The sequence below is a fragment of the Entelurus aequoreus genome, linkage group LG27 (genome assembly GCF_033978785.1).
Source record: "Entelurus aequoreus isolate RoL-2023_Sb linkage group LG27, RoL_Eaeq_v1.1, whole genome shotgun sequence".
In the NCBI taxonomy this organism is placed as follows: domain Eukaryota; kingdom Metazoa; phylum Chordata; class Actinopteri; order Syngnathiformes; family Syngnathidae; genus Entelurus; species Entelurus aequoreus.
In genome coordinates this window covers 4,391,636-4,404,135 of record NC_084757.1, presented here as the reverse complement: position 1 = coordinate 4,404,135, position 12,500 = coordinate 4,391,636, and the positions used below count along the sequence as shown (strand labels likewise).

Genomic DNA, 12,500 nt, shown 5'->3' with positions numbered 1-12,500 from the left:
CGTCGACGCGTCGCATATTTACGTCACACTACCGTCATGGCGGAGCGCAAAGCAGACTGTGCGAGCGAGGGGATAAAAAGCACGCCAAAAGTGGTCAAAAGTGTGGGAGTATTTCAATACACGGCCTAATAATGTTGTTGTATGCACACTGTGTCGAGCGTAAATGGCCTATCATAGCAGCACAACGGCTATGAACGAACATTTGAAAAGAAAACCATCAACTAGTCAATCGTCCGCGCGAGTATACGTTGTCATCATTACACAAAAACATGAATGTGTCATTTGTATCTGCTAGGGGTGTAACGTTATGTGTTTTGTATTGAACCGTTTCGGTACGGGGCTTTCGGTTCGGTACGGGGGTGTACCGAACGAGTTTCTAAGCTAAAGCTAAAGTCTTAACAAGCTGCTTCGCTCTGTCACGCCAATTTTCTTCCCATCACAAAAACCTTCCTGACCCCCATTTACTTCCGGGGTCATTTCCGCTTACGTCAGTTCCTCTTACTTACGTCATTTCCTCTTACGTCATTGCCAGCGATCGATAAATCCAAATCTCCTGAAAATGGTGGTGTCACTGGATGATATTCGTCTTTATCTGTCCCAGGGGACTTATGTCAAACACCAGCAGGCTTCGCAACATTTCAAGCGGAGTGTTAGGGCCGCTGCTGCGAACTTCTGTCTTCGTGGTAACGTGCAAAAAATATTAATTCATATATAATACTGTTAAATGTCTGTACTACTTTAAATCAACATTATTGTTGAAACCATTTCACTAATATTAATTAATATATAATACTGTTAAATGTCTGTACTTTAAATCAACATTATTGTTGAAACATTTCAGTAATATTAATTAATATATAATGTTAAATGTCTGTATTTTAAATCAACATTATTGTTGATAATTCAGACGTTTTGTTAAAAAAGAGTCAAACGAAGTGCTATCGATCGCTGTCAATGACGTAAGAGGAACTGACGTAAGCGGAAATTACCCCGGAAGTAAATGGGGGTAAGAAGGTTTTTGTGATGGGAAGAAAATTGGTGTGACAGCTCCTTCTGCCTCTGTCTCAGCGCGCAGCATTGTCCCACCCACACAACCGTCTGATTGGTACACACAAAGCATTATCAGCTAATCAGCAGTGCGTATTCAAAACGTTACCAGCCAATCAGCAGTGCATAGTCAGCGCTTCAGCGTGGAGCAGATAGGTGTTTAGCAGGTGAGCATCAGGCAGCGGACTCTCCCCAAATGATAATAAACACCTCCCAGTCAACTACTAGTAACATCACTATGAGCCCGTTGACCTTCTAGAAACTTAAACTGCAGCTCAGCTCACTCGCAGTCCTGGCTTGAGGTGAAGGCTAATTAGCTCTCAGTTCCAGCCACATCGACCCCTTCTGAGCGCCTATTTTCAGCTGCTGGGAATATTGTAAACAAGAAAAGAACCAGAGCATGTAGACATGCTAACCTTTCTTCATTACAACTGTTAGTCACTCACTGGAATGAGTAGAATTGGTTATTGTGTACTGTGTTGGACTGGATGTTTATTTTGCACATTTTTAAAGCAATACTTAATGTTTACAGTGCTCCAGAATATTTAGATTGGCACTTTTTTGTATTGGATGTTTATCTTTATTTTTGCACATTTTAGCAAACAAGCAATACTTTCACTTTTGTTGAAATGTTTACACTGTTACAGAATATTTCGTTTTGCACTTTTTTTGTATTGGATGTTTATCTTTATTTTTGCACATTTTAAAGCAAAATAAGCAATACTTTTACTTTTGAAATGCTTATACTATTGCAGAATATTAAGATTTGCACTGGATGTTGACTTTTATATTTGCACATTAAAAAGCAAATAAGATACTTTTAATTTTGTTAAATGTTAAAAGTTTTAAATGTTTACATTGTTACAGAATATTTTGTCATGTTGTTGTCAATGTTGACCGAGTGGCCATACTTTTTTTTTTTTTGTAAATAAAAGCCATGCCTTTTGAAAAAACTGGCCTACATTTATTTTTTCATCTTCATTTTAAATAAAATTAAATAAAAAATAATCGGTAAAAGGAAAAATAATCTAAAGATTAATCGAAAAAAAATATCTATGGATTAACCGATTAATCGAAAAAAATAATCTATAGATTAATCGATAGAAAAATAATCGTTAGCTGCAGCCTTAGTGTCTAACTGGAGTTGTCGAGATTACCCCCTTCCCTCAGCGACAGCTTCAGTGCTGATATCGTATCGGATTAATATCAGTACAGGCCAGTACTCAAGGCTGCATAATCAGTATCGTATCGGACTTCTCTTCACTGGCGATTGAGAGCGGTATAAATCTTGACTGACCTGAGCTCGGCGTTCCAGGCTGGGTTTCCAACACCCGGCAATCCCAGCTCTCGCGGTCCAGGACCAGAGAGTCAGCGGGCCCAGGCTGGCCCTCGGAGCGCGGGGAGAGCAGCGGCGACCTGGCGCTGAAGTGACCGCTGCTGGAGCTCCTTCTCAACTTAATGGCCAGACCGAAGCTGGACTCGGTGGAACCCGACAGCGAGTCCGCCTGTGACTTGTTGCTGGGCGTCAGAGTGTCCTCGTCCTGCGTGCTGACGTTACTCAAAGGGTCAACTTCCAACAGCGACGACATCAGCATCAGGACATCTGTCAAAATGTATTTCTTAAAAAAAAAACCCATTGGACAGTTTCGCTGGTCTAGAAGCGGTCCTACCTGTGAAGGTGGCCGGCAGGAAGGTGAGCAGGATCTGCTGGGAGCTGACGTGCTTGGCGTAGCACCTCCACTGGGGCGCCGAGCAGTCCCTCCCCCCCAGCGGAGGCTCCTCGTCCGCCAGGTCTGCGTTGGTGAAACTCTGCCGGTCACAAACGCGGACGTGAGCCGCCAGAGAGAACCGACACCGTTCCAAAGTACGAAAAAGGTTTACCTGTAAAGTGCTGGTGGATCCCATCATCTCTCGACTGCTGCCAGGGGTGTGGAAGGCCGACATCACTTCCTGTCTGTCAGGAAGCTTCACAAACTCTTCTGATGAGAACAAAAACCAACAGTGTGAGATCCACAGGACCTTGGTGACGTATTAAGGGTGGGCGATACTGCAAATGTTGGTGCTGATACGATATCAAGTATATGTTCAGTGGAACATTTGTTTACAAACTCCTTATGAACTTTTCAGTTTACGAAACTTTAGATCAGGGGTCACCAACCTTTTTGAAAGCAAGAGCTACTTCTTGGGTACTGATTAATGCGAAGGGCTACCAGTTTGATACACACTTAAATAAATTGCCAGAAATAGCCAATTTGCTCAATTTACCTGTAACTCTATGTTATTATTAATAATTAATGATATTTACACTTAATTGAACGGTTTAAAAGAGGAGAAAACACGAAAAAAATAACAATTAAATTCTGAAACATAGTTTATCTTCAATTTCGACTCTTTAAAATTCAAAATTCAGCCAAAAAAAAAGAAGAGAAAAACTTTAAAAAAGAATTTATGGAACATCATTAGTAATTTTTCCTGATTAAGATTAATTTTAGAATTTTGATGACATGTTTTAAATAGGTTTAAAATCCAATCTACACTTTGTTAGAATATATAACAAATTGGATCAAGCTATATTTCTAACAAAGACAAATCATTATTTCTTCCAGATTTTCCAGAACAAAAATTTTAAAAGAAATTCAAAAGACTTTGAAATAAGATTTAAATTTGATTCTACAGATTTTCTAGATTTGCCAGAATAATTTTTTTGAATTTTAATCATAATAAGTTTGAAGAAATATTTCACAAATATTCTTCGTCGAAAAAACAGAAGCTAAAATGAAGACTCAAATTAAAATGTATTTATTATTCTTTACAATAAAAAAAATAAATTTACTTGAACATTGATTTAAATTGTCAGGAAAGAAGAGGAAGGAATTTAAAAGGTAAAAATGTATATGTGTTTAAAAATCCTAAAATCATTTTTAAGGTTGTATTTTTTCTCTAAAATTGTCTTTCTGAAAGTTATAAGAAGCAAAGTAAAAAAATTAATGAATTTATTTAAACAAGTGAAGACCAAGTCTTTAAAATATTTTCTTGGATTTTCAAATTCTATTTGAGTTTTGTCTCTTAGAATTAAAAATGTCGGGCAAAGCGAGACCAGCTTGCTAGTAAATAAATAAAATTAAAAAAATAGAGGCAGCTCACTGGTAAGTGCTGCTATTTGAGCTATTTTTAGAACAGGCCAGCGGGCTACTCATCTGGTCCTTACGGGCTACCTGGTGCCCGCGGGCACCGCGTTGGTGACTCCTGCTTTAGATCATGCCAACTATGCTTCATTCATTCATTCATTCACCCATTCATTCAGCCATTTTGGAGAGGCCGAACCCCCTACGCCAGACCTGGGCAGAACATGGCCCATTAAGATTTTCAATCCGCCCCGCTGGATGCTCTACATAACTTTTTTAGACCTTTAACATCAAAAGTGTATTTGCCATTATGATGTGCAGTGACCGTAAGTCTTGAACTATAGAAAGTATTTCAATTAGAGATGTCCGATAATATCGGCCGATAAATGCTTAAAATGTACTACCGAAAATTATCGGTTTCAAAAAGTAAAATTAATAACTTTTTAAAACGCCGCTGTACGTAGCGGTACATATCCGGTAAAACACGGACGTAGGGAGTAGTACAGAGCAGTTGCGTCTCCCAGTCAGCAGCCCCTCCCCTCCCCCACACACAACACAGGAGTTGCAGCATGAGAGGTTTACTGGCGACGCTTGATGACCTCATCAAACCGCCGCGAGCGGAGCATAACAACAACAAGAGTGTGTTGTTGCCGGTGCCGTAGCCGTGGCTAACAAGCGAGCTCGCTCGGTGACTGACTAACGACACCATGTCTATGGTTTGGGATTATTTCAAAGTGTGTCTGACGGATAAAAAACTGGCAATTTGCAATGACTGCAAAAAGTTGGTTATGCGAGGAGGAACCAAGACATCTTCTTTTAATACGAGCAATTTGATCTCCCACCTCTTCAAGATTCATAAGGAGATACACCATGAATATAAGCGGAAGATGGATGTGAGCCCAGTTTATAATTCCCTGTTATACAGTATGCCAGGCAGTCTTGCACTAAATGAGGACTGTTATTGTGTACTTTATTACTCTAGTATACTCTGGACCAGACCTGGGCATTCTGCGGCCCGCATCCGGCCCTTTGTGCGTCCCTGTCCGGCCCGCGTGAGGCCAATTATAAATTACAAAATACATTTAAAAAAGTATCTATGTGGAGTGTGCAATACAACGGTGCTGCTTTTGTTTTGAAAATCGATATTTGTATTACTTCCGTGTGGACGTATGCGTGTGCGTGATTGTGAGTGAATGTGAACAGCTGCAATCACAAATGACAAAATAAAGTTGAAAAAACATCTATGTCGTGCGCACAATGCAACTGTGCTGCTTTTATTTTGAAAAGTATTATTTATGGGCGTGTGTCCGTGTGTAACCTGCGAGTGAAGGTGCACATGCAGCGACAAGTGATGCACGGTTTACACCCGAGATGCTAAAAAGAGAAAAGTTGATGAGGAATGGCGTGTTTTCAACAAGACATGGACTGCCAAGCAACGTTCCCTCTAAGGTGCGCGCCTGCGCAATTGCGCACTGCTCAAGCGTCCGCTGCGCGCAGCAAATATATGCCGCGCACCAAATCAAATCCCATCTGAATTCTAAACAAAATAAACATATTTATTCTGTGTAATTATGCAATGCAACTTTGAGTGACAGTGACAACAAGCGGCCCTAACGGTGTTCGTCAACACCGTTCAATTGAACACCGTTCAATTATTGTAACGTCTATGGAGATGCTTCGAGGACAGGAATTATATCCATCACTTTATTGAGCAAAACTGTTTATATTCGGACATAACCACACCAAAAACATGAGTAAAACACTTCTATCTGGAAAAACTAGTCATTTTCTGCCGTACAAAGCAGGCCAAAAGCAACTTGTCATCTGTCACCAACACACATAGCACTAAACCACTGGTGCGTTTATGGCCACACAAAAAGTCGGACAACTCAAACACCACACAAAGTTACACTATGACTCCTCAGTCATACGTGTGCTTATTTTACTGTCATTTATTATTAATGTTAATTTATTTATATTACCGTAGTCATGGAATGCTGTTACACACACTATGTTGAAGTATTACTATTATTATTAATTATTATTATTATTATTATTATTATTTATCTTACGGTATATATCAAATTAATTGAAATATTGTCGATGTGGCCCTCCAGCAGTGCTCGGGTTGCTCATGCGGCCCCCGGTAGAAATTAATTGCCCACCCCTGATGTAGAGACATTTTACTTTGAAAGTAGGGATGTCCGATAATGGCTTTTTGCCGATATCCGATATTGTCCAACTCTTTAATTACCGATACCGATATCAACCGATACCGATACTGATATATACAGTTGTGGAATTAACACATTATTATGCCTAATTTGGACAACCAGGTATGGTGAAGATAAGGTCCTTTTTTTTTTCAAATTAATCAAATAAAATAAGATAAATAAATTAAAAACATTTTCTTGAATAAAAAAGAAAGTAAAACAATATAAAAACAGTTACATAGAAACTAGTAATGAATGAAAATGAGTAAAATGAAGTGTTAAAGGTTAGTACTATTAGTGGAGCAGCAGCACGCACAATCATGTGTGCTTACGGACTGTATCCCTTGCAGACTGTATTGATATATATTGATATATAATGTAGGAAGCAGAATATTGATAACAGAAAGAAATGGGGGGAGGGAGGTTTTTTGGGTTGGTGCACTAATTGTAAGTGTATCTTGTGTTTTTTATGTTGATTTAATTAAAAAAATAAAAAAAATAAAAATAAAAATAAAAATAAAAATAAAAAAAAGATACAGATAATAAAAAAAACGATACAGATAATTTCCGATATTACATTTTAACGCATTTATCGGCCGATATTATCGGACATCCCTAGTCTTGATATTTGGATCGATCCATCTTCCTCGGTGAGGAGTGGAGGTCTTACCTTTGATGACAGGAAGGGCGAAAGGAGCAGAGTGGCCGTCGCGCTCTCGCTCCAGGATGTGGTGCATGAAGGCGGCGTGGTCGCCGTCGGCAACGGGGATCTCCCGGTCGCTGAGCTCCTGCTCCAGGCTGCTGTGGAAGAGGCTGAGGAGCAGCTCGTTGGGCAGGCAGGGGGCGCTGCCGAGGTGCTCCTCCAGCTCCACTTCTGAAAGCCCACCACGACTGTGAGAGCGGTGGTCTCGACATTGTGGGGGGGGGGCAGGGGGGGGGGAATAAATCAAACAAACAATACCTGTGCCGAACGTGAGGAAGAAGAGCTCCACCTGCTGACACTTGGGGAGCAGCTGGATGAGATCAAACTGGAAAGGCACCGTGTGAATGCTCTCCTCTGACGCTGGAGGTTCTCCTGAAACCAGAAGAGACTCACAGTCATCAGCAAGCTTTCTAAGAGGGAATGACAAAACAAGTAAACGGGACCTATGAAGATTTTTTTTCCTACATTCAAAACACTTTCTTGTGGTCTACATCAGTGTTTTGCAACCTTTTTTGAGCCAAGGCACATTTTTTGCGTTGAAAAAATGCGGAGGCACACCACCAGCTGAAATCATTAAAAAATGAAACTCAGTTGACAGTAAAAAGTCGCAATTGTTGGATATGACTTTAAAGCATAACCAAGCATGCATCACTATAGCTCTTGTCTCAAAGTAGGTGTACTGTCACCACCTGTCACATCACACCCTGACTTATTTGGACTTTTTTGGCTGTTTTCCTGTGTGTAGTGTTTTACTTCTTGTCTTGCGCTCCTATTTTGGTGGCTTTTTCTCTTCTTTTGGTATTTTCCTGTAGCAGTTTCATGTCTTCCTTTGAGTGATATTTCCCACATCTACTTTGTTTTAGCAATCAAGAATACTTCAGTTGTTTTTATCCTTCTTTGTGGGGACATTGTTGATTGTCATGTCATGTTCGGATGTACTTTGTCTTTGCTCCACAGTAAGTCTTTGCTGTCGTCCAGCATTCTGTTTTTGTTTACTTTGTAGCCAGTTCAGTTTTAGTTTGGTTCTGCATAGCCTTCCCTAAGCTTCAATGCCTTTTCTTAGAGACACTCACCTTTTGTTTATTTTTGGTTTAAGCATAAGACACCTTTTTACCTGCATTTACAAAGCAACTAGCTACCGGCTGCCACCTATTACAGTATTACACGGTTACTCTGCCGAGCTCTAAACAGCACCGACACTCAACAACAACAACACATAATCTGCAGACTATAATTACTGGTTTGCAAAAAACTTTTTTAACCCAGAAAGGTGAAAATAGATAATCTCCCACGGCACACCAGACTGTATCTCACGGCACACTAGTGGTGGTAAATACTGGTCTACATAATATGTCATGATGGCGCTTTGGTCCAAATTTTGCATGGATTTTCTTTTACAGACCGTCTTCAAGCCGTTCGTCTCTTCAGAATGCGCCATTTTGTAGGTGTCCAAGTCCAGATATGGCCCCCCTGGCCTTGAGTTTGACACCTGTGCCTTAAATTCAGTGTTTCCCACACATTCATTTATTTGTGGCGGCCCGCCACAAAATAATTACGTTCGCCACAAATAAAAAACTTTTTTTTTTTTTAAATGTATTTATTTATTTATTTATTTTTTGTCCTGTCCAGCTTCTCAGGCAAATCATATAGTTGATGTAGATGCCCATATAGGCTGTTCAGATTTACTTTACAAAAGAGAAGTGTAGGATACTTCTCTTGTTGCCTTATTTGTATTTGACCACTACTGTTTTCTGTTTATTTGTTACTGACTGTGGCAGGACACCTCTGCCTCTGTTTCACTTTATGTTGCTGGTAAATAATATGGTTGTAGTAGCAGGCTAAAGTTAAATAATTTAGTATGCACTAATTAAAGGGGCAGAGCTTTAAGAGACATTTTAGCTTTCATATTTTATAAGATATATTTTTTGTAAGAACCACAATTAATAAATATATTTCAGTGAATAACTTATTGTTCAAATCTGTATATAAATATGTACATAAAGTGTTGTAATTATATTGTAAAATGGATGGATGGACGTTTAAAAGAAAACTGTTATTATTAATTAGTAAGTACACATTTTTTGAGCCTTTTTAGAGAAAATCATATCATTGTAGTAAATTATGCAAATTACTCGATGATGTCATGGTGACCACGCCCATAGCCACGCCCCCACCGCCACAGGTATCTTGGCAGTTTATGGGAAACACTGAAATTGATGACAATTTCCCTGATATTCTGCGGTTGACAGCCGTCTCCGTTTTATTGGCCAACCATGTAACTCTGTCCGCGGTTACGTCAACCTGGAAATCATATGCCTTACTTCTTTTGTTGAGTTTAGCGGTTATTGATTAGGCTGACTAGAATTGTGTCAAATAATAAGTAGCAACTATGGCAGGCCTGGGCAATTTTTTTGACTCGGGGGCCAAATTTAGAGAAAACGTGTCTGGGGGCCGGTATATCAGAATTTTAGGAACACTAATACAAAACCTCACAATAATGTCTGATTGAAAGCTAAAAACGTTATGACAGACTGCCTGAAAAATGGCATTTAACATTTTTGTACTGAATGAGACACCCAGAATGTACATGAAAATAAAGAATGTGGGATTTACAATATTAACTATGAAGGATAAAACACTGAATATTGACAACATATGAACGTCACACCTCCTCTCCATCCACATATTTTACAATCAAGCGAAATGCAACAAAAATATAAACGAGAAGGGTAAAAGAAAAAACCCCACCTACAATCTGATATATCTGATACATCAATAAGCTTTAGAACTTTGTTGTAAAAATCTCCTTCCGCGTCTGTCCCTGACACCCGCATTTCAACTAATTAGATGACCACAGTAACTAATTAGATGTCCATAGTAACTCATTATATTACCATAATAACTAGTATATCATGCAGATTCCCAGCATTGAAATACTTTGTATAGTTGAAGACTTACAGTCCTTAGAAAAGATGAGTGCACATCATAATGGCAGCTACACTTTACATCTTAAACATCTAAACAAATTATTTGGGAGTGTCCGGCGGGCCAGATTGAAAAGCTTAACGGGCCACATGTGGCCCCCGGCCCTTAATTTGCCCAGGTCTGAACTATGGTGACACTCCAAACTTCAAATAGACGTACCGCATTTTTTGGACGATGAGGCGCACTTAAAATACTTTCATTTTCTCAAAACTCGACAGTGCGCCTTATAACCCGGAATAATTTTGGTTGTGCTTACCGACCTCGAAGCTATTTTATTTGCTACATGGTGAAATGATAAGTGTGACCAGTAGATGGCAGTCACACATAAGAGATACGTGTAGACTGCAATATGATGGCAGTCACACATAAGAGATACGTGTAGACTGCAATATGATGGCAGTCACACATAAGAGATACGTGTAAACTGCAATATGATGGCAGTCACACATAAGAGATACGTGTAGACTGCAATATGATGGCAGTCACACATAAGAGATACGTGTAGACTGCAATATGATGGCAGTCACACATAAGAGATACGTGTAGACTGCAATATGATGGCAGTCACACATAAGAGATACGCGTGGACTGCAATATGACTCAAGTAAACAACACCAACATTTTATATGTTGGTGAACATTACACACGGCACTCAAAAATCCATCAAAATGTTTTAGTCTGACTTTGGTAAGCTATGAAGCCACACCGCTTGATGGATTGTACTGTGCTTCAACATAGGAGTATTATTATGCTGTGTGTATAAGGTAAGACATATTATCTGGTGATTTGTTTCACAATATTATGCAAAACCAACTTTTCTTACTTTCTGGTACATGCTGATCTGTATTTGGGATCTGCATAAGTCCTGAAAATGTCCTTTGTAGTCTGTGCCGACACCGTAGTCGATAATCTTCTTCTTTTTCTCTATCTTCTTCTTATGCGACTGTGAATTGTTGTTGTTTGCGGATGACTCTGCCTTGCTGGTATCCGGCAAGGACAAGTCACAGGTGGAGAAAATCCTCAGTGCTGAGCTGTGTAGAACTTGCACCTGGCTCGCTGACAACAAGCTATCCATACACTTGGGTAAAACAGAATCCATCCTGTTTGGGTCCCACATCAACCTTAAGAAAGTCAATGACTTCACCATAAAAGTGGGTGACATTGTTATCACCAGGAAAGATGAGGTCACCTACCTAGGTTCCATTCTAGAGGCTAACCTTTCCTGTGATAAAATGGCAACCAAGGTAATCAAAAAGGTTAACCAACGAACGAGATTTCTCTACAGAATCTCCCCTCTGGTCAACAAAAGCACCTTGAGGATTCTGGCGGGAACTCTCGTTCAACCCTTTTTCGGTTACGCATGCACCTCCTGGTACCCTAGCACCTCCAAAACCCTCAAATCTAAACTCCAAACATCTCAGAACAAGCTAGTCAGGTTACTTCTAGACCTCCACCCCAGATCCCACCTCACTCCTACCCACTTCTCTAAAGTGGGCTGGCTCAGGGTGGAGGACAGAGTTAAACAACTTGCACTGAGCCTAGTCTATAAAATCCGCTACACCTCCCTGATACCGAAGTACATGTCAAACTACTTCCTTAACGTAAATGACCGCCATAACCACAACACCAGGGGGAGCTCCACTAACCACGTTAAACCCAGATTCTGAACTAACAAAGGTCTTAACTCATTCTCTTTCTATGCCACATCAATGTGGAATGCACTCCCAACAGGTATAAAAGAAAGGGCATCTCTATCCTCCCTCAAAACCGCAATAAAAGTTCACCTCCAGGCAGCTACAACCCTAAACTAACACCCTCCCCGGATTGTAAATAATCAAATGTAAACATTCAAATGCAGATACTTTTTGTTATGCCTTCTGATCTCTCTCTCTCTCTCTCTCTCTCTCGCTCTCTTTCTCTCTCTCTCTATGTCCACTACTTGCTGTCCATATCCTACCCCCCACCCCCTCCACACCCCTGATTGTAAATAATGTAAATAATTCAATGTGATTATCTTGTGTGATGACTGTATTATGATGATAGTATATATGATAGTATATATCTGTATCATGAATCAATTTAAGTGGACCCCGACTTAAACAAGTTGAAAAACGTATTCGGGTGTTACCATTTAGTGGTCAATTGTACGGAATATGTACTTCACTGTGCAACCTACTAATAAAAGTCTCAATCAAAAAATCAATCAATCAATGTGACATTCATCCTCCGCTGTTGCCATTTGTAATATAAAAGTAGTGTAAAGTTCTTACTTATATCTGTCAGTAAACTCGCCATGAAAGCGCTAAAACATACCGGTGTAGTGACTTTACATTATTCACCCAATGAACTTTAGTTATTAGAGAGTTCCGGTCACGGGACACATTTCGGGCGTTGTTGTTGCACTAGTGAGCCACGGATGAGGAGATG

General features: G+C 39.9%; 1 protein-coding gene across 3 annotated transcripts in view; it reads right to left on the bottom strand.

The window, feature by feature from the left end:
* LOC133644275 (KICSTOR complex protein SZT2-like) overlaps positions 1-12,500 on the bottom strand; it is a 194,016-nt gene that overhangs the window by 123,913 nt on the left and 57,603 nt on the right. For all 3 annotated transcript variants that reach the window (XM_062038641.1, XM_062038643.1, XM_062038642.1), the window contains exons 21-25: positions 7,347-7,460; positions 7,056-7,259; positions 2,929-3,026; positions 2,718-2,856; positions 2,345-2,650 (exon numbers count right to left, since the gene is read on the bottom strand). In XM_062038641.1, coding sequence (XP_061894625.1) covers positions 2,345-2,650; positions 2,718-2,856; positions 2,929-3,026; positions 7,056-7,259; positions 7,347-7,460 — 861 coding nt within the window. The remainder of the gene's footprint in view (positions 1-2,344; positions 2,651-2,717; positions 2,857-2,928; positions 3,027-7,055; positions 7,260-7,346; positions 7,461-12,500) is intronic.